This window comes from Pithys albifrons, chromosome 3, assembly GCF_047495875.1.
Source record: "Pithys albifrons albifrons isolate INPA30051 chromosome 3, PitAlb_v1, whole genome shotgun sequence".
Lineage (NCBI taxonomy): Eukaryota > Metazoa > Chordata > Aves > Passeriformes > Thamnophilidae > Pithys > Pithys albifrons.
Window position 1 is genome coordinate 50,814,633 of NC_092460.1, and position 22,670 is coordinate 50,837,302.

The 22,670-nt window shown below is 44.0% G+C and overlaps 1 protein-coding gene across 1 annotated transcript; it reads right to left on the minus strand.

The window, feature by feature from the left end:
* Window positions 1-567: 567 nt before the first annotated feature.
* RANGAP1 (Ran GTPase activating protein 1) lies at window positions 568-21,564 on the minus strand. The gene is made up of 17 exons (XM_071551847.1): window positions 21,483-21,564; window positions 20,898-20,935; window positions 19,234-19,372; window positions 17,913-18,040; window positions 16,941-17,000; window positions 16,111-16,290; window positions 14,721-14,855; window positions 13,375-13,533; window positions 13,087-13,200; window positions 11,539-11,638; window positions 10,736-10,820; window positions 10,194-10,332; window positions 9,594-9,707; window positions 9,167-9,269; window positions 7,396-7,484; window positions 5,440-5,561; window positions 568-1,402 (listed from the first exon to the last, which is right to left on the minus strand). The coding sequence occupies exons 3-17, from the start codon at window positions 19,343-19,345 to the stop codon at window positions 1,333-1,335; spliced, it is 1,710 nt and encodes a 569-aa protein (XP_071407948.1). The 5' UTR covers window positions 19,346-19,372; window positions 20,898-20,935; window positions 21,483-21,564; the 3' UTR covers window positions 568-1,332.
* Between the last annotated feature and the right edge of the window lie 1,106 nt (window positions 21,565-22,670).

The following is a 22,670-nucleotide window of genomic DNA, read 5'->3' on the forward strand; positions in this document are numbered from 1 at the left end:
AAGGCCAGCACTTTGCCAGCCAGAAGGATGAGACACTGCTTTCTCAATTCTGCTGGATGACAGCCATGCCAAACCTCCCCCAGCCATCCCGTTTCACCAGGGGGGTGCACTCTGCCAGCTGCAGCACACAGTGCATCTCACAACAGAGGGACAGGTAAATCCACTTCCTTGACTTCTTCCTGGCACTATTCATACTGCATGTTGATGGTGAAGGATGAACAGTCTCCAGCTGAAACCAGAGAGGGAAGGAATAACTCTTTGCTGATTAAAGAGACATGTTGATTCTCAGAGGCTTGAAAGAAGAGGGAGCAGGACCAACCTGTGAGCTTGTGTGCTCAGGAGCAGCACAGGCAGGTGTCACTAACTTGTATGGGCACATGGACAGTCCTCCAGACAGAGATTTAGGGGCAGCTGCTGCTACTTTGTTCAGTGCAAGAAAGCACAGCCCTACCCAAGAATGACCAGCACAGGCTTCTCTTGCCATGTTCTTACACTTGCTCAGCTTTCAAACATGTAAACAGTGCACACAGTCCCCGTGTTTTGTCAAGGGAAGGGAAAGGGAACGTATTCTACATCAATTTCATGGATTGTATTAAATTTCCAAACCAAGCCTATTTTAATTAGGAAGAGAAGGGAAAGGGTAGGAAGAGGAACAACACACAGGCAATGGCAAAAAAAAAATTTTACAATAAAATATGCTTTCTCCCTTAAGCAGGCCACCAGGGTCAGCCACACTACACAAATATTCCAAGCCACAGCAGAACAGAAAGAGTATGTTACAATACCAATTCAGCCACACACAGCCTGACAAATGGACTTGAAAGAAGAACCAGAGGGGAGCACACCTCACACCCTCTGACCCATGAGCAGCACTCTCCTGGGCCAGGGAAGCTGGGGCAGTAGCAGCAGCAGCACAGCTTCTCTCTGGCACAGTGCTGAATGCTACCAGGCAGGAGTCCAATAAAATAAAATAAAATGCATAAATGGGTTGATCAGGTGGGAGCACTTCAGGGCCCCATATTAGTCTTGGCACACGCTTGCCAATGCAACCAAAATGGAGAACTCTTCAATTCATGCTGAGCTCACAGCAGCACAGACTGATTTTAGCATAAGCACCTGCCCTACAGATCAGGGAGTCACTTCAAGAGGTGTAGGAAGACAACTCAGCAGTATTTGTCCAAGTTTATGAAAGCAGAGGGAAGGACAGACTTCCTACAGGGAAGGAAGAAAAGGACAGCATGTCTGTATGGGCTCTGGGATCCTCTCCCACCACGGGGCTCTGAGTTCTCTGACGACAGTCTTATGAGGAGAGAAGGGCATATATCTCATCTCTTACAGCTGGTGGAGGGTTTGTAAGAGCATGTGGCGAGCAAAGGAGCAGGAGTCAAGAGCACGGTTTGGCCTGTGGAAAGAGGAAAGAGACATTTAAAATACTGAATTTAAGAACTGTTTTGTATCTGACTTTGAATGAGCAAATTAACACTCTTTCCAAGGCACTGGGCTTGCATGCCCAAAAACCTACAACTTCTGCCCTCATTTTCTCTCTTCCAAAACCATTCTGTCATTGCTGTCCAGATCACTGCTTCCCATTCAGGGTTTTTTTGTGGAAATCTCTCTCTCCTGTTACTGAATCCACCTCAGGAAGACAATGGCCAAGAATCAGAAGGCTTATTTCCACAGGTATAAGCAATCTGCTGCTGACTTATCTCTGCAGCCCAGTGTCTCAATTTGGGTAGAATGAAGTGGGTGGAGGTGGAAATCTCATTCCCTCCTTTCTGGCAATGGGATTTTCCATAAATATTCACTGTTTAGGGCCCCAAAACACCGGAGGCAACCCTGCTCGCACTCAAATCATCTCTCACCAAGTCATCTGCTCTCTATAACCTGGTGGTAACTTTGGTCTCAGGGCAATATAACCTCCTGTCCTCCCCTCCCCTGAGGGCTAGCTTTGCTGAGCCACCTTTCAGGGTGCCTTACAAACAATCCACAAGACCTGCAGAACATCCCCTGAGAGGGCCAAGCACAGCAGTTGCAGTAACAAAGTCTGACTCACACAGAATAATCTGCTCCTTGAAACCAAACAATGGAAATCCAGTCATAGCAGGGTTAACATGAAGGTAAGTGTCCCTAACATTCCCATCACCTCCCAGTAAGTTATGTTTCTGTTTCCACAGGCTAACTGCTGGCTGAGCATCACTGAAACCTCTAACAGTCTCTATCCATCCATTAGGGACCTTCCTCTAAAGAATGTTAATCCAATGTTTTCCACTGTTCTGAGAGTGGAAATCATTACTTTTACCTCTCCCACCCCACCACAGCAAAATAACCTTTAACCATGAATAGCAGTGAAGCCTCCTCAATTTGGCATAGAAGGGTGAGCTGAAATAAAGAACAGAATACCTAGGAAGGAGCAGGAGTTCAGCTCTGGGTTACAGCACATGAACAATGGCTGCAGAGGTTGGTCAGTACAGCACTCCATGTCTGCTGCAGTGCAACAGAGCCACATCCTGGAGAAGGCTTAACCCTTTTTACTCCATCTAAACACACAGTGCCCCAGAATTACAGCTTGGGGTTTATCTTCCAAGTGGCTGAGTGAGCTATTTCAGCCATCACCTTTGGAGGACCCAGTCTTGTTTGCAATGAGCAGCCTGGTTCCATCCAGGCAGATGCTCATTTTTGGAAATAAGAGAACCTGAACTGCTGACATTGATCACAGCCAACCTCCCTGAGCCTCCTCTAACACTACAAGCCTCCTTACTTGCTGTGGAGTTAAACTGCCTGCCTCTCTATGCTACAGACTTGAAAGAGGCCAGTGATGTGGTAAAGTCATAGCCAAGGGCAGCATAAAAAAACCCCAACAAAACAACCAAACAAAACCCCAACCACCTCCAGCAAGTCACAAGTGGGCATGCAGGCATCCATGTACTTCCAATGTTTCCACCTAAAAAATTACAGAAAATCACATGTGGATTCACAGCACCCTCTTGTGTCCAAAAAAACCAAAGTGAGGCAGCAGAGTAAGATGGATGCTGCTTACAGTCTGTATCCGTAATTTTGTAATTATTGAATTGTCACAAAAGAAAGGAGGCAGAGGACTATTGCACAAGTCCCTTGCAGCAAAAGGCAGCAGAGCTCCAGCCTAGGCAGCTACAATAATTTTACAGCTCTACAAACCCAGAAGAGCTAACTGTGACCCAAAAGGGAAAAACTAGAAAATAGCACAAAAATGCTATTTTCTGCAAGTGAAGGAATTGTGGATTTGACAGAGTGGAAGTAGATTTGTTGCAGAAACAGAACCCAGGAAAAGGATTTAAGAGCTCTTCTCCTTGTTCCCTTAGGAAAAGCATTTAAAGAAATGCATGTTTATATAAAACAAAGGTATATTGCTTGCATATAGTATGGACTTCACTATTCTGCACAGGACACAAATTTCTCTATAACACACCTTGCAAGAGGGAGTTTGCAAATCGAAAGGTTCAGCCCCAGAATTTCATAGCACCAGAGACACTGCAGGCTCAGCATTAGCACCAAAGACAGGCAGACAGATCTGCCTCCTACTGCGAGAGGCTCTTGGCTCTCACTCAGCTTCTACAGAACCTTTGAACAATTTCACTTTCACAGAGACTTTTCTCTCTTGTACTTTCAGTGAAATGCTGGCTCTGGATTTAATGGGACTTTTATATATGGATGAATTTAAGTCTTATTTTGTCACATATAGCATCATCTCCAGCTGAAAAACATTTACTGGGAGAGGGGGAACAAATGTCTTTTGTGAGCAAAATTCTTTTAGGAGGACACATCAAGTTAAGAGGCTATTTTAGGCACTGGTACCTGACATAAGCAATTAGAACAGTCAAATGCCCTGAAACAAAGTCCCTTTTTCTGTATTCTCAGCTTCCAGCAATTATAAATTCTGTTTTGAGGGCTGGGCCTTGATCAAGAAGATCACAGGCAGCAGTGTAGGAAACAGCAGAAATCCAGTGATCTGTCTGGATAACTTCACATGGCAAGTCCAGATACTTCTTACTTAAACCTATAATGATTGAACTGGAAGTACATTTGTTCAATTGGTAAAGCATATGGTCACTGGCTTGTAACTGCTTAATTCTTAACCTGATTAAAGACAAAGAGGGAAGACACCACAGAACATTCCACAAGGGCCTCCAGATTAGTATTTGCACATGTGTAAACAGAGTAATTTATTTTCCAAAACTGACAGCATGGCTCATGGTCATGGGCACAAACCACTGCTGCACATCAGCTTTGACAGCTTCAGCCACACCAATGCTTGCAAAAACTCTTTTTCCCCTATCACAACTGGCCAGCTTCCAAGCACAGATGAATCAAGACAGAACACCAATACTTGACAGTATTCCTATTGCCCATGTTTGGTTCTGACCACAAGTACCTAATGCCTCCACTTTTCATCAGCAAGAGACCCCAAGCATTGCATATAACCCATATACCAGGAAATTCTGGGAGGCTTAAGCCTCCTGCTGGAACCTGCCAAAAAGCTGCCCTCACCCTACATAGCACATGGTCCATGCTGAGCCAAACAGCCACCAAGCTCCAAAGGTATTTCAGACCTTCACTAGTTTTGCCTCAAGTAGCATTTTCAGACTGCTTCTCCTCTAGACTGCAGAATGCAATGTATGTATGTAGTGTGTAATCCTTCTCCTGAGGGAAGGTCTGTTGGGTGGTTTGTTTTTTTTCCTCAAGTCTCAACAATGCTGGAGATCACACTGATTTAATCCAGAAGAGATATGGCTTCCATAGCCATTTAACACATTAAAGAAGCTAAAATTGGTGAGGGCAGGGCTTGATTCTATACCTATGGTGCAAACAACATTAAATACAGGCAGGCAAGTAAAGGCAGCTTCTTCAATACTTACGTTCCCAATTTAGTTCCCAGAAAAATCACTAACCTTGTTGCTGTCACAGTGGGAAGTTTCATTTAGAAACAAATTCAGTCTGTGCTTTGCAGTGTTTTCAGATACTGCTGGTGTTCAGTGTCACACAGCATGACAATTCTGGTGGAGCTCTGCTGACCCTCATGCTCAGGAGGACAACTTGGAAGGCACAGTTAGATCCAGTGCACTCACAGTTCACTCAAGCAGTGGGCAGACACCCAGCAGGTTTCCTTAAGTTCAAAACACCTCTTCTATTACAGGCATTACCAGCATCTGCTTCAGAGCCACTTTGTTGCAAAGCCAACTTCCTACTATTCCATCTTTAGAATCAAAAATTTTTTTTTCCATTCTGAACCTCACATACTGGAGTAAACAAGCTAAAAGGAGAGGCCCATTAAACAATCAATCCACAATTTCAGAATAGGTATCTAGTGTGCTTTATCAGAACAGCTTGCATGTAGCTATTAACACTCAAACATTTTCCCTTGAGCTCCCATGGAGAAAACTGCACAGCAAGTACAATACTCACTTTGTGACAAAAGCAGAGAGAACTGGGGCCAGGGATTTAGGGAAATAATCCTGTTGCACCATATGGTTCAAGGTCATTAGAATACCATAGAGGCTTGGAACAGCTTTGATCTTCTCCTCACTCTGAGAAATGGACAAGAAGATGAAATCAGAAATCACACAATCACAGTTTGATCTAAACCGCTGCAATTCAGAGGTAAATGAAGTGTTCCCACACACTGTAGCGGAGAATGCTGGGCACTGGATGAAGCGCAGTGCGCCACAATGTAACTCAATTCCAGAGTTTCCCACCACCTGAAACAAAGTATCAAGAACACTCCTGCTGTCAATTGATAGGTGCTAGAATAACAGGGAAAGGGAAGTAGTGAACTTGAAAGTGAAACTGCCAAATATCGGAGCCCCTGTGTCAGAGTGTTCTCCTATGGAACTTCGGCAGATTTCAATACATAAAGAATTCAGTTGCCTTAACAACATAGTTTTTTCTTGAATTATTTTGCTGCTCATTTCTGTACCATCCCCAGCTCTTCTGACAGCCTTTCTCCAGAACTTGATGCACTATTCCCAAAACCAGTCTTACAATTGTTTATAAGATAAAGCCAATAGTCACCCCCCTGCTTACATGATGCATAAGTTACTCTTGCCCCTAATGTGATGCGAACCTATGTGTCCCAACTCTTACATTTTTTTCCTCTGCTGCCATTGCAACAACACCCTTCATGTACAGACTGGGTCTAGACCTGTGTTCCCACACCTTGGAGTGCCTGATGCTAAGAATGTTGCTCATGTGCTTCCAGGTAGATAGGACAGAAAACTGAGTACACTCCCTCTCTGTGTATCAAGGACTGTTAAAGAATTAGGTATATCACAGGCAGCTGGCTGATCTTCAAGACCTTTATTATCAATGCCACTTCCTGGCCTGAAGGAACTCTCCTAGAGCACAAGCCTGTGCTTTGTGCCTCTCGCCTATGTGCTACTTTCTGTATGGGTCAGAGGTAGGTGGCAGTCCCCAAAACAGGCATTCTGCAGAACAAAAAAAAACCTCAGGTTCTGTTGACCTTTCTGAGAGGCAGAAAGCTCAGTGTTGGTCTAGTATACAAATAAACAGAGGGAGAGGCTAAACTGATTTTTAGGAAACTAAGACATGTCCATGCATGTCAACAGCTGTCTGTACCCCAAGCTCAGTATTATCAGACAGACATTCATAAAGCTGTTTAACAGCAGGCTGCAATAACAGATTATGGCTACTGTGTAGTTTACAATTGTCTTGGTCCAAGTTTCCATTCTCAGCTTCCAAGTCTTGAAGCAGAGAGAAACAATAACCCTCGTAGCACACGTAGGCAAAGGTGTTTACACTTGTAGACAGAACTTCTCCCCAGTCACCTCACTCAAAATAAAGCTACAGGTATTCTAATGCATTTGGATGTTTCTTGCCGACCCTCCATCTTTTCTCACTATCAAGTTAATTCCCTGTAACTACATGTTTCACATTAGCACCTAGCAGAGACTCCAAAACATGAAGTTGAACACTACTGATACAGCATGAACAGTCAGATACACATTTTTAGCTGTGCTATCAAGGAATGCCCTAAAGGATTAATAATAATGTAGATTAACTGATAATATTGTAGATTAGACTCCTGGACATGTTTTCTTTATGGACACTATAGTCCAGTAGCAGCACTACTGCCTTACTTGACCCTTCCTGCCATTAGGGGATGACTGAGAATGCAGAGCACATTAAGTAGAAGATGCACAAAGATGTGGCACATCCTTCATCCTAATGCAACTTTGCAATTTGCAGTTTTTCTGCTGGACCTGCAGACTTCCATTGTCCCTGGGCATCAGGCATGCACAGGCATCCAGCTGCTTCCATGGCAACATAATTACCCAAAACCCAGCCAGTCTGGTCTTCCAGGGCCTAAACAGACCACAACTTAACTCTTTCCTGCTTCCTCACCTTAAGTAGTCCCATGTGAACCAAGAGGTTTGTGATGAACATGTCTGAATTAAATGTGGCAGAACTGAAGGCTTTCTTCATCAAGGCATCTAAAAAGAAACAAGTACATTATATGAAGAAATACAGGAAAAGGACACTTATGGATATTAACGATTGATCATACAGAAACTCAGAGAATATTAGCTGTTGAAGTTTTGAGACATATTTTACAATTCCAGTTGTCCCTCAGGGACTTGGTATAGCCCCTGAAACACCAGACAGATAGAAACCCCCCCATCCTTAAGCATAAGGAAGAAAAACCCAAATTTAAAAAATCCAACAAAACACAAAAAACCACAAGAAAATTCCCACAATGCCAAGCTTCAGATGTAATGTGACATCAGTCTTGTGCAGCACCAGATGTTCTGCTCAATGCATTTGAGGAGGTATGCACATAAATATGATCAGATGAACTGGAGCACCAAGAGTCAGAGCCTTGGCTTTTTACAGACCAGCAAGAATTCACCTTTCATTTGAAGCCACAAGGAATGAAAACACAATGAGAAAACCTGCTCAGCTGTTTTCTGGGTTCCCTCAGGACCAATACTCTGCCACAAACAATGGGCAAACAGCGCTTCAACTTCTCATGTCTACAAGGTAGGCAAGGCACCAGTTCTTGACCTCTGACCATGCTGGTTTCTTAGAATGAGCAGAATTCACTAGAGTGGCTGTAGAACTGCCAGATACTAACCAGGGCCCTCACTGTCAGCTGATGGTTACTGTTATGGAAGGAAAGTAATTGCCAGGCTCTATCTTTCCTGAAGAAGCAGAAATAGAGACAAATGCATATACCAGCACACATCAGACAACAGTAATATTGTGTGTTACGTTCTTTTTTTTGGAGATGAGTAATAATGGGCATGAGCCAAGGTGCACTAGCTCAGTGAGGTGCCAACTGACTATTTTCATGCACTAGACCTATAACCAACAATAGAGAACTGTGTTGCTGTTTTACAGACAACAGCTAACAGAAAAAACATTCCAAACTACAAAAATGCATATTTGTTTGCAGTGCATCACTTAAAGTGGTCATAAAAATAATTGATCCAGTTGTTTTGCACACTACTGATAGACTGCTCACATACAGGAGAGCTGTACTGCTGGGGGCATTTGAAAAAGATGAAATGCAGTGCTCAGATGCCACGGATTGTTTGGAAATTCCTGTTTTCAAGCAAAAACATGAAGGGATAACCATTAGCTCAAGAAGTAATCAAAGATAACCTAAATCCCTGCTCCACAATATACTGTGAGAAACAGTTCCTTGTCTGAACACTGATTTCTGTGCCCTGACCCATGCTGGAAATCTCTGCTTCCTGAAAAAATTAAAGATGTTTCAGACAGATAAGAGACATCAGCTAGGATGTCCCTTTAGACTCTTGTAATACTGCATTGGGAAGGCTCATTCCTGCAAAGTACTTTTTAAACAGCCTTGAAAAAGGCATGACCTTGGAATATAGGTCAGAACTACTGACGATTGACAGGCTGGCATCAAGGAGATGCAGTAAGGGCAGCAAAGGTCCACTACCACAGCAGCTACAACAGACAGTCATTGCCAAGCTTTGGCAGCACAAGATTATTCAGAATGAATCTCTGCTTTCAATCCATACAACAGAGTGGCACAGTTCAGTACTTTGTTACCTGCCAGGAACAAAAAGGCCCAGAGGGGCCCTCCCTCACATTGCAGTGCACTCTGCAGCAAGTCACACCACAAAGTGAAGAAAGGCCCAGTCACCTGTTGTTTCATGCACTGCTGTTTTCACTGGGGCTTCATCTTTGAAGACTGAGGATATCCTGAGAAGAGTTGCAACGACTTTCTCTACATCGGATGTATCTGTCTGAAAGAGGAAAAAAAAGTCAGTTCACTGCTCACCAGCTACAGAATATGGGTGGGTTCTGATAGGACTGACAAGAATTACAGCCTTCAGCTGACTGACATCAGCTTTGCCTTGGCCATATCACAAGGCAAAAGCAACACACAAAATTACTCTATGCAGAAGCTCTGATGCCAGTATAAGCATTAACTGCATTATCTGCTTCTAGAAGACTCCTTGGGATCACTAGAGAGAAGATGCAAGTCTAGGTCTCAAGAAAAAGTTATCACCTCTGGGGATTAACTGATTCTGAGAGAAAAGTCAAGCACAGATGACTGCCTCACCTACCTGCTGAGCTATCAGCGCAGAGCACTTTGGTCCCAGTCGCAGCAGCTTCTCTGGGGATGGGAAAGCAAGGAATGTTGCAACATCCACAGGAGGAGACTGCACTGGAGTCGAAGCCTGGAACAGGCAGAACACATCACATGTTCATTGGAAGTAAATAAATTGGTTTAGCAACAGCACATGGGACAGGTCAGGCCACAGCTACATCAGATCAGGATCTGTTCTGTGTGAAAATTGTTTGAGGCTGACGCGAGCTCAGGGCTGGAAAAGCCCAAATCCTCTCTGGCAGACTGCATGGCATTGCATGTACAAGGTTCCACTGCTTTCTGAACATGGGAACACTTTTCCTACCCATGTGTTGCTACAACCACTACTCAGCCTTTCCCTCCATGTGAGTGTACACATGCACACCTTAACAAGATACATTTTTCAAGTAATCCATTTTCTTTATTTCCCAAATGTCCTCCCTATTACAACAGTGCCAGCCCACACAGGAATGTGAACAACTGCCAGCACTTCAGACTCAGACTCACTCCAGATGTCACTTTCTCCTTGACTCTCCTCCAGATGAGAAAACAGAAATTCATCTGAAAGTAAACTTACCTGTGAATCAATTATTTTCTTAGGAGTCAGTGACTCCTGTTCTTCTCTCTCCTTCAGTTGTTGTTCCTCCTCCTCCTCTTCCTCTTCTTCATCTTCGTCTTCCTCCTCTTCATCATCATCCTCCTCCCCTTCATCATCACTAAGGTTTGAGTGTTACATGTTAATTACATACTTGCGATTCCTGTATAATGGCACTGAAAACATTTTTTCAAGAACAAAAGAGCAGCCTCTCCTCCAGTCTTACAGCAAGAAGCACATCTCACCTGCAAGAGACCAAGAGGACTCTCAGGCTTCAGTCACCCAGCTGACAACAGCAAGAAAAGACCAAGGAACACAGTCAACAGTTAACACTACGGTAAGTCCATCAATGGAAACAGAACACAAGGCATGTCCTGTTTATGGAATCCCTTGTCTGTGCTCCACACTCAGACCTACATCCATCAGCAATGAGGGAGCTCTTATTTTTAAACAAGATAGGTGAATGGAAGTGTTGATGAAAGTTGTCAGAAAATTTGTGATTTATACTCTGGTACCCTGCTTACCTGAGAGATCCCAGCACAGCTGCCATATTGAAGCCTTGAAGGATCTCGTGGAGTTGCTCACATACCTCTTCTCCCAGACAGTTTCCTAGGTTGACCGAGGAAAGAGAGTAGATTTAACAGATGCACACAGGTTTGTTCTTGAGGATTTAGCTGTATATTCTCATCTATCTCTTGTTTCTGAAATCAAACTGCTATAGGCTATTTCTGCACAACACCTCAGAGAAAACAGATTGCAGCTACCAGACAAAATCAAACAGTTAAACAGATTTTAGCAGCAATGGTTAAAGACAAAAAAAACCCTGTTTTTTTTCAGAGTGGGTTTGAGAAACTTCCTGTTAGTTCTATAAACAATTCTTGTTCTCAGTGATTCTAAAACAAGGACACATAGCACAGCACCAGTGAAATGCTGTGACCCAAGGTACGAACGGCAAAAGCCAACAACAGTCAAGGCTCTCACACTCACCTGCAGATGCACACAAAGGTTTTTGGTTGCAAGTATGAAGGACCTGAGACAGCACTGAATCATTAAAAAGTTTTACTGAAAACAGGTATGGGTATCAGTTTAATCTTTCCACCTTATGAGATGTACCAAAAATGCTTAACAGTTAACCAAGTTCATGGTTTAAGAAAACTTTCAGGCTCAAACTGCTTCCTGTCCAAGGGTCATCTAAATTCAGCTACTCTGAGTACACCTACTTTAACTGCTGACAAGTGCAAGACTCGAATGTGATTGTCAACATTCTTCCTTGTGGTTTCTCATTGGAATCAAACAAACAATACTTTGATCTAGCAAACTTACATACCATTGAGATCCAACTTCTCCAACTCTGCCTTGTCTTCAATAGCCTCAGCAACAGTCAGAGCAGCATCTCGTTTGATCTCACAGAAAGACAAATTCAGTTCCTAAGAAGCAGAATAATTTTTGTTTGCAGAATTCCTATTAACATCTATCATCCCCATAAATTTCATGTGCTCATTTGAAAAGGCCTTCAGCAAAAGAGAATTTTTTCACTGGGGGGAAAAAAATCCAACAATAAAACCCCTTACACATACTCCCACCTCATACCTGAAAGGGGAATTTTGAAACATACTGGTGGTAAGAGCAGTACTTTTAAATGTAGCCTTTTTAAAACACCCAGAGATCACTGCTGACCTAAAAGGTGGCAGACATTTCAGTCCTTCACAATCAACTGATTCGAGATCTTCACTTATCAAGGGTCACAAGAGCACTCCAGAACTCACACTCCAGTAAGTCTAACTGAAGACAGATAGCTACTGCACTAAATAGACTGCACATTTGCTTTCGACACTTTGGTTGCAAGTTAAAGCCTTCAAAAGACAAGCCATGAGTGGTACTATTTCTGATAAACACAGCCAACAGAGAAATCATGTGGACAGACTAAGAGTAAAGTTATTCAACAGCCAGACACCATCCCCCACCATTCCACACTGTACTCAACCCCTCCTGAGAAAGGATTTAATATTAACAGCAGAAGGGGAGCAGTCCTTGAACAGAATGAATCAGCTGCAGTTGCTTCATGCTACCCTCTCTTAACCATTTCTGCTCTGGAAAAAAGGATTTAACTCCTGGTTGTTCATCTCAATATTCCCATTACTTAAGTTTTCCTGAGAGATTCAGATACAAGCAGTAGAACGAGCAGAAGCCCAAGCAAGGGATCTCATACCACAAAACACCTACTTTCTTTCTGTACCAGTTCATACACACAAATAGATATTAGATGAACTTTTGTCTTTGACTAAGATTAGGAATTACATGTTCAGCATCTGTCTCAGTACAGTTATAACTCATGGCAGGTGTTTCTGGAAACCCTAGCTCACTTATATTGACTTGAGTTCAGCCTGTCTAGAATGTTGCCAAAGTCCTGTGCAAATACTGAGGCTGCAGTATTGCCAAAACCCAAAAAATATTTGGACCTTTGATAGACACCCTAACAAATCAAAACCTGAAGGCTGTACAAACTATGAAATGCTGAGGAGACCACAAGCTGTTCATGAAGAGAAACATGTCACAATTCTCTCAGAAGTTCTAAAGGCAGATACTTCCATTATCAGATTTCTTGAATAGCACTTGCTGAATTGAACTGCTTCAAAAACATCAAGTGGAGACTAAACAGACCACTGACACACCTCCATGCAGAACAGCCCTAGCTGGGTGTGGTGATGCCACTGATTTACACACAGCTTATTGCTTTTCAGGAGCGAACACAGAGCCTGCACTGAAGTGAATCCCACTTAAAAACAATCAGTAGTAGAAGGAGAATGGGCAGAAAAAACATGAAGTGGAAAACTCTGTATTTTTCAAAAAGAGCTGGAGAGTATGAATACAGTACCTTTAATTTATGAAGCCCTTCTTTAACAGCATCAGCAATAGCCACAGCCCCCTTTGAACGCACCAGGCAGTCTCCAAAGTTGATCACTTCAATCTGCCGAAGGGCCTTCAGAGTCTGCAGAGCAGGACAGCACAGAGTTGGAACACACATGCAAGCAAATGAAAGTCCTATCACTCCTGGCATCTCATCTTTCCCATCGCAACATGACACATGGTTTCACTCACCCAAAGGTGCCAAAGCTAACTAGACTTGAGACAAAACCCAAAGCAACTGCTTAAAACAACTCACCTCTGCCATGGCCACAGCTCCTTTCTCTGTGAAAGTGTTGTCATTCAAGTTTATAACCTTAAGCAGTGGGTTGATAGCAAAGGCCTGTGCCAGTGCTGTTATGCCAGGATGGTTAATTCCATTCTGAGGCATGTGGACCTCTTCTAGAGTCCCAATGATCTGGGAAAGGATGCAGATAAAAAAACTGTTAGAAGATACACTCCAACTCAAGAGGATACTGCTTTACTATTTAGGATTTGCTTAAAATTGTTTGGGTTTCAAAACTTCATCAGTTCTTCTACAGGGAATTATTTACCAGCAATTATGTCAAAAATCTAAGTGAAATTACAGGCTCACAGCAAGTGTCAGATTAACACAAAGCCCTGATTCAGAGAGCCACAAATATTATCCTCTTAGTATGCCTACTCTAGATAACTTAAATCAAGAGTTCTTCACCTGTGGTTCAGCAACACTGAAACAGACCACACTACATCACTGGATATGGTATTTTTCTAATTAAGATCTACATTTTGCCCTGACTGCAGAAGCAAACTGAGAAAGTTAGTTATGAGCCCTGTTCATGGACTAAGCAGCATGTCACAAAACACAGTAATTAATCCCATTTTAGTAGTGCCATTCAGTCTTAATTCTCCATGAATCACTTTGTTATGCACCTCAAGTATTTAAGAAGTCCTATTTCTGCCATGACACTGATTAGACAAAAATCACATCCAGACAGTTTTTAGGAAAAAAATAGTCAGCCTGCAACCTGCAGTATATTACTGTTAATATACTTGACCACATATATTATAAATTGGAAGTCACTTCTACCAGCAATCGAGGAAAGAAAAGGGAATTAGGTGGCCCCAACCACAGTGAATTCTCTTCCTCCAACAAAAGTGCATGTGGGCCAGTGACAGCCAGAGAAAGCCAGGCAGCACTTTGAGCCCTGACCAGATGATCCTAGCAAAAACACTGGGCTGCTTTTGCCAGATGATTGAACAACCAGGCAAAGTAGCACTCAAGGTCAGCTGGTACACCTACTGCAGTGCCAGATAACATCCATTAGCACAGAGGGAGGAAAAGGAGTAGGATACCATTAAATTACTCAGAAGATGACTGTTTCTCCCTCAACTACTTTACACAGCCACTAGTTACATGTTTGGAAATTCAGGTCATATAAACATTCATCAAGTCAAATTCCACTCGTTGAAGACTGTAGTTGCAGCAGCAACACCATGACTTCAGTGAACCAACCACCAGCTCCTGCCTCCAAGCTGAGGCAACCTTTGTGTGCATTATCTTTAACACTAGCACTGAGTCATATCCTGCTCCAGTTCACTGCCAAGACCTGGTTTGGTACTTACCCCAAAGGCTTCAGCCAGGGCAGTGGCACCATCATTCTCCAGACGATTTCTGCCAGCCACAAATATCTTCAAAGAAAGAGGCTTGCCCTGGGCACTTGATTTCCTGTGACACTCTTTCAGAGCTGCTGCCAATATCTAAAGATAAACCAAGCAGTTTATACTATCTTAGCATCTCATTCTAAAGGAATCCAAGAGTGTTCTGTAGATCCACCTCAAGGAATACTTTGATCACCACTGAAATGTATCTGCTTCTAAGTAAGGTGCACAATAAAGCTGTCTGGACCTACACCACTTCTACACTTTGGTCTGAGGCAAGAATTGATAATTTTGCAACACTAAAACACATTGAGTCATTAAGAACATTTAGTTCCTAAACATGCAAACACCCAGGCTCTTAGCAATAACTCTTAGTCCCAGTTTTCTGTTTCATCCAACAGGCACCCCCTTCAGTACTAGGCTTGACAATACTGTTGACTAAATCCAAGGCTATCAGCACTCCTGACAGGGAATCTAGTGTTTAGGATAGAACTGTTTTCCTATCCTGGAAAAACAGATGAGCTTTCCATACTTATTTCTGAAATTTACCCATGAAAACATGTAGAGGGGGTGGGATCTTGAGACTGGAGAAATAGGACAACAAGAATCTAATTAAGTTTAAAGAGAAATGTGCAGTCCTGCACATGGAGAGAAATAAACTTGTGTACAGCATTGACACCATAAGCTGGAGGTCAACAGAGGGGCAAAGACAGCCTGGCAAAGACCACCTGGGGGTCGTAATGGGTAGGAAGTTGACTACAAACAAGCAATATGCACTTGAAGCAAAGCAAGTCTACAGCTGTCTTGGGAAAAGAACTGACAGCAGGTCACTGATCCTTCTCTACTCAGCCCTGTGAAACTCATTAGAGTACTGTGCCCAGTTCCAAGCTCCTACATGGACACAGTGGGATGAGTCCAGCAAAGGGTTTTACTCACTAGAAGAAAGCTGACAGCTGGGATTATTAAGGCTGGAGAAGAGAAGGCTCTGGGGGAGATATTATCCATGTGTAAAAACAGCCAGAACAACAGGGAAAGGGGTGAAGGTGGAATAAAGGCACAGCCAGACACAATTGCACATGAACTAATGTACAGAAAATACCATTAAACACAAATTTCCCTTTTTACTGTGAGGGTTATGAAACACTGGGATAGACTATTCACAGAGCTAATGAAGTCTGTATTCAAAACCTGACTAGACACAAGCCTGAAGAACCTGGTGTAGTTGCCTTGAGCAGGGGAGTTGACAATCACCAAAGATCCCTTCCAATCTCAATCATTCTTGTGCCACTGTGTAGGGCAGTCTGAAGTCAAATTCTGTCTCTGACCTCATTCCCAAAGAGGAGACAATCCTTACCTTGCCACCACCAATGCCCATGCCACAGTTGTTGAGCTTGAGTTCCTGTAGAGTGTAGCATGCAGGGCTCTTCAGCAAAGCCTCAAAGCCACGCACACCATCTGGCCCAAAGGCATTGTCACTCAGGTCTAGCTCCACCAGCTGGGCTCCAGCAGTGATGAGTGCATCCCCCAAAGAGATCTGCAAGGAAACAGATGGCAGTGGGTGGGAGGGAATGGATTAACTTTTAGTGACAGCATCACTGCAGTGGCTAGGTATGACAGTGATGCTGCAAAAAAAATTCCACTTTGAAGACATTCTGCAAAGCTGTATGGGGGAATAACTTTACAGCTAAATCCAGAGAGGAAGTTCTGCAAATTAAGGTAAGAATAACCATAAGGCAGTTACCAAGACATTATCCCATCCCTTTAAGTCAATACACACTTTAAGTGGGTTTCCCCCTCTACACAGCTGAAAGAAATATTGTTTTCATCATGTTGAGCTTTTCATGTTCTTGCTTCATAGGACTCAAGGAGGCCAGGAGCTCTGTAATGGTCTTGGAAGACATGGCCATATGATTTATTTAGAAAGCTGAGCTGCCACTCTATTGGATCATGAAGATGTTTCCCCCAGTGACAAGCTCCTTCACTAGCATGGACTCGCATTTATACTTGAATCAACTTTCCTCCACCTCATACAGGAGGAGCAAAGACTCGCTCACCTATTCTGAGACATCAGTTAACAGTGCAGAAAAGGATGAGCTCAGTAACAGAACAACACTCCCACAAAAAGCATGACAGGTGAGAAAAGGGGCTACATTAGTCAGAAGTCTCAGATCTGTTTTTACTCACCAAAGCAGGGGGGATTTCAGACCTTAGCCTCCCTGTAAACATGTCACTCCAATGACACCTCTAAAATAAGAAACATACAGATAGAAATCACTAAAATATTGAGGTCAACACAGTTGTAATCAAGTTCTATATGTACAAGCTGCATTACATCACTGGGGACAGCTTAATGCTGTCTCCCTTCCCTGGGGGTGTCAGTTGGTTGGCATTTGACCACTAAAGAGCTACAAGAACTAGTGTTAACATCACTTCATTTGTGAGGACATAAAGCCACTGAAATGAACACCACAAATAACACCATACAAGATTTCTTGCTTGAATTCCACCTGAAGTTCTTTTCTGCTGAGAAAATTACCACAGAAAAAAGCAACAGGAAACTGAAGGATACATCAGGAATGCAGATTTTACTAAGGTATGGAGCTCAACAATCTGAACTTACCTGAAAAGCCACACTTGGGTAATTAATGTGTATCAATGTTTCACAGCACTCTCTTTGGACTGACAGTGTCTCCAGCAGCAAAGCATCCCCTTAACATTAGGCTAGAGCAATAGTAGAGAAACAGCTTGGGCACAGATAAACTTCCTGTTGCATTTCCTCCATTATTTCCTCCCTAGTCAGACATTCTCTGAAGACTCAGTCTCCAGAAGATCTGATCCAGCTTTTCCATTAGAACTAACTAACTTAACAATTTGTTGCCATGGCTCTTTGTTTACAGATGCTGAACCTGCAGAAAGACTCTTCCTCACGCAGCTTCCCAGCTTTAAAATTGGAAGCCTTCTAGGCAGGACATAAAGAATGCAGAAAGTGTTCCCACTATACCAAAGTCTCCAAGTTATGCTGTATTTTCATATGGTTGTTCTTCCTACTGGTAGCTCCCACCAAGCAAGCTTTGGTGCAAACTCAAGGCAGGCTGCTGCAGGAAGAGTCTAGACAGGCCGTCAGTATTTTCACTATTCCCCACTTGAAGATCTCACCTTGAGCTCACATTTCTTCTCCAAGGCTTTGGCAATGACCTTTGCTGCCTCCACACCCACTGTGTTGCCTTCCAGACGCAAGGCTTCCAGGCCATCAAACTCCTCAATTTGCTTGATCACTTCTTCAGCTGCAAAAGCAGATCAGTTAGTTGGTCTTTTAACCACCACCTGGGGTACCACAGTAACCCTCTGATCCAGCAATACTTGCTCAACTCTACATTTAACAAAAACAGATGAACAATATTAGCTGAAAGAACCCTGAAACAGCAATGGGAACAGAATTAAAGTGTCAGGTCACTAAAGAGAACATTCTCCATTCCCAACCCTGCCTTCCTATAATTTGTTACTAGTTGTATTTTGATAGCCATCCTCTGATTTGCAGAAGTAACTTTCCTTACTTCCCAAATAAAATTCCTCTGCCATTCAGCATGATTTAGGAGCTAGAGTGCATGTGCTTACAAAGGTGCAAAGACTAATTAAAAGTTGATGGGAATTGGTGCCACATCAACAGGAAAACGTTCCCACTGACTGGCAAAACTTCAGTAGTTGTCTGTTCAGCAAACATATCAGGGCAGAACGATTTAACTCTGAATAGTCCTATGCAAAGCACAGGAGCAGACTGCAGAGTCTCCCCTGCCAAGGGGCACTGGTTATCATTCCCAAGTTCCAAAGCCTTTCCATTACTAAAATGGCCTTAAAAAAGGCATCACCTTTGAAATTAGTAAAAAAAAGTAAGCACACTATAGCAAATAACATCTCTGAAAAGCATGCTGTTTTTCTTGGAGTGACAGCAATGCTGATCAAAGAAAATACACTTTTTCTTCAGATATTTACTACATTAGCAGCCACTGTAAGACTTTTGTAGTGAAATATGCACACACCAAGTGAGATATCCCTGAAGAAAACCCAACAAGGTAAAAGTCTAAGAAAATAGGCCAAAATTTGGAAAGAAACTGAAGTGTTGCAGCAGACTATTGTATCAGCCCATTCTTCTGCACAGGTCTTATTCCAAGAGCTGTGATCCACTTGTTTAACTGTTTTTAAAAGGAGCACTGACTTCTAAAGCACAGCAACTGTCAAAAGTAATTAGACAGAACACCTGGAATACAAGAATTACAAACCAGGAACCCAAATGCCAATTGCAGCAGCTGCAGCACTGCTAGGACACCAGGAAGGAAGGAAATGCCTCTATCAGAAGCAGCAGCATGACCCTTGTATCACAGATATTACGACAACTTATCCATGCAGGACTAGTAGGAGGTTTACCATAAGATTTTACTTCAGGGAGACACTTGCCAAACACAAGGGTATTTTATCTTACCATCTTCAGCTGTGTTCAGTTTAAGACTCTGGCCTTTGAAGCTCAACTGTCCACCACCCACTTTAGTTTTGGCAAGTGACTCAGCAAGCTTAGTGATGTCTTCGGATGCCATCTTTCTGCTTTTTCCAGAATTTAGGAGCTGTCAATTAAAAGAATCTGTCATCATAAAAATCCCTTGAAGTACAACACATAATCTGTATGAATAACCATATCTATTTGAACACTAATGTGTTTTTTGCTACTGAGCTGTCCAATTGAGTTTTCAGTGTCATTAGCACTTTCCCAGAGCTCACTCAGGATAGCCAGGCTAGATTAAGATTCCAAAGCCAACTAATCAGATGGTGCTGATTCTTCCAATACTGAGGAGACTTAGGTTTTGATGGAGTTGTTACACTTCAAAAAAAAACCCCAGTGTGTAAAACTAGGGATTGAGGCCACATTAAGACATTACTCTTTGTGAAACACTAACAGCTACAATGTAAATATTGCTCTCTCCTTAAACCCCACCTTTAATTATAGATGCTAAACTTTCCCTGCTCTCCAAAGCAAGCTAGAATGAACACAACTGTTCCTGCTTTTCAGTGATATCCCCAGTAGTGCCCTTGTCAGCAGAGGTCCAGAACCATCGAATTGCTGAACATTGTGTGTGCTGCATACAAAACTATCTAAGGTTTCTGGGTTCTCTTTCCTTTCATATGCCCCACACAAATTTGTCACACACGAAACAGGACGATCTTACACTGACAATAAATTAGCTAACATTTTGCCTTTGAAGCTAGTAATGCCTGGTAGCATCTGCATAGCCCTATTTAATGAATATTAATTACTGTGTGAAGGAACTGGCCTCTATCCATTCAGCAGGATAAACAGAGTATGTTTCTTATCCCAGTACCTCCTCTGGGATAAAAGACTACACCCATCTAATGCTTAGAAGCCACATACTTAAAACAGATTTGGGGTGTCAGAAGAGATGAAGTTTCATTCTGACAACAGAAAACTGGTTCTCTCCCATTCTTGTCTGACTTAGAAGTGATCCCACACTCTTATAGCTCTTTGAGCTCAACAGCACTGGTTTTAACCAACCCCCCTAAACAAAAGCTATATATACATACTTTCCCCTGACACCCAGCTGTGAAGCCTCCAGCTTCCCCAGATATGGCTTCTCTTCAGGCATCATTAATTTTAATATGGCTTTTGGACATGGGGATGGGGGAGGAAACCTGCAAGGCTGATCAACATCACTTTTCTAGGATGATTATCCTCTCAATTAGGTGCTGCCATCAGAAAAATGCTCACATAACTTACTCCACTCCTGCTAGCCCACAGACACCAGACCTGTCAATGCTCCAACCTCTGCCAATCCAAGATTGAGAAGGAAGAAAAGGAAGACATCTTCCAGCCTGTGAAGGCTTTCGCCAACAGGAAGAGAAATCAGGATCTGTTCACCTAGTCCATTAACTTTACTTTTAAAAGCCAGTTCTATTCTACTATGATATTCTTCTTTACAGGTGCACTCACCCCCTTGGCTTTTCTTTCCCTTAAGTCTCCCTTGACTTTCTTCACCTTACACACAGACTACTTCCTAACTTCAACACACAAATCCAGCATCACATCCTGATGCACATTTTACTGCAAACATCAGCGACACCCAACCACCAACCTACCAGAGGTCTCTTCACTGCTAGTTCTTCTACAGGGAAAGCTTTGAAAAGAAAAATAAAATTGAAGAGTTAGTCAGTTTGGCAAACAAACCCAAGACCTGGAAATGCCTGAAGACAGGCTTCTTCACTACTTAAAGCCTGTATGAAGAAGGTGGACACTTCTTGATGGCCACTAAAGTTAGTTGAGAGGGGTGCTGCAATGGCAGCACTTAGCCCGCCACAGCAGACAACACAGCGGACAAAGCTGTGGTGCCCCGGGGAGGAGCCGGCCCTGCTCGCCCCGCAGCGGGGAGCGCGGCAGCGCGGGATGACAGTTCCCCGCACGCAGCCCTTGCGGGTGGCGGGGGCTGCTCTCCTCCCCCGCGGGACAAGCCGAGCTCCGGCCACGCCGCCGCCACCCGCTCGGCCGTGCCCGCCCTGCCCCACGTCACGGGGCCCGCTCCGCCACGCGGAGAGCGGGAGCGCGCCCCGGGCCGCGCGGGGCCGGCCACGCGTGAGCCGCACACCCACGGGGGAACACCCGCCCGGGCGGGGCGCGCCCCCGCAGGATGGGCTGGGCTGTCGCGCAGCCCCGTGCCCGGCGCTCACCTGCCCTCCGCGGTGGCGGTGCCGGTGCCGGGGAGCGCCGCGGGCTCGCGCCGCCGCCGCCGGGGCCGCTGGGTGAGGGCGGTGGGGGGGGGGGGGGGGGGGGGGGGAGGCGGAGGATTTGAACGCCGGCAGTTCTGCTCCCCGCGCCGGGATTGGCTGCCGCGCCGTGACGTCTCGGGGCGCGTGTGGGCGGGGCTGCGTGGGCGCGCGGCGGCCGCGAGGCACGCCGGGAGGTGTAGTCCTGTCCGTGCCCCGCGCACCCGGCCTGGGAGCGCCGCGTGGAGCCGCGCCCGGCCCCTTCCACAGCCCGCGGGCCAGCGGGATGTGGCACTCCCCGGGGGCTCCGCATGCCACCAGGAGGGACACGAGTGCCTTCTGCTCTGGAACCTCGCCTAGATGGTGCCCCTGCAGACCTCTTTTTAGCTGTGTGCTAAATCACAGACCTTTCTGCTAAGGAAGGCATTTCACAGTCACTGAATCCATAGGTTGGAAAAGACCTCTGAGATCATTGAGTCTGTGAGAAACAGAGTCTCACCCTCGCAGGTTTTCAGTTAAAGTTTATTATATGATAAAACCAATTTCAGCATGCTGGGTACGACAGACACAAGCATTGCTCGCCATCGCACCCTGAACACAGCATAACATTTATTTAGTCTCTACATACATATTCATTCAACTGCATAAACATTGTAAGCACATTGTTAAGCAGTTTAACATATACCACTATACCTAAGTCACTTTTACAACCCTAGTGATAACTCCACCATAAATTCTATTCCCTTTAGATGTGGGAAAGTTTTAACTCTTCAACCTTCCTGTTACAATTCATGTGATCCTTGACAAAGTTATAGGAGATAAAGTGATTTAACACTATCCTGTTTATCTCTCCATGTGGGTGTAAGTTGGAATTTTTGTTTAATTGGCTGGCCATGTGTTTTTCTCATGTCACTACAGGAGCCCCAATAACCCATTCATTTTTACTGACACGAATCACACTCATAATTCTCACAAGTCCAGACTCTGACTGAACACCAGTATGTCCACCATGGCACTAAGTGCCACATCCAGTCTTCCCTTAAGCACCTTCGGGGACAGTGTTTCCGCTACTGCCCTGGACAGCCCATTCCAATGCCCCATCACTCTTTCCATGAAGAAATTTCTCCTAAAGTCCGACACAAACCTCCCCAG

Bases quoted from the DNA above. Each gene is read 5' to 3' on its own strand.
- RANGAP1 (XM_071551847.1), bottom strand. From the start codon at position 19,345: ATGGCATCCGAAGACATCACTAAGCTTGCTGAGTCACTTGCCAAAACT. The intron at 18,041-19,233 runs GTAAGATAAAAT...CTGCTTTTGCAG, and splicing joins ACTGAACACAGCTGAAGATG to CTGAAGAAGTGATCAAGCAA. The intron at 13,201-13,374 runs GTGAGTTGTTTT...CCTGCTCTGCAG, and splicing joins GAGCTGTGGCCATGGCAGAG to ACTCTGAAGGCCCTTCGGCA.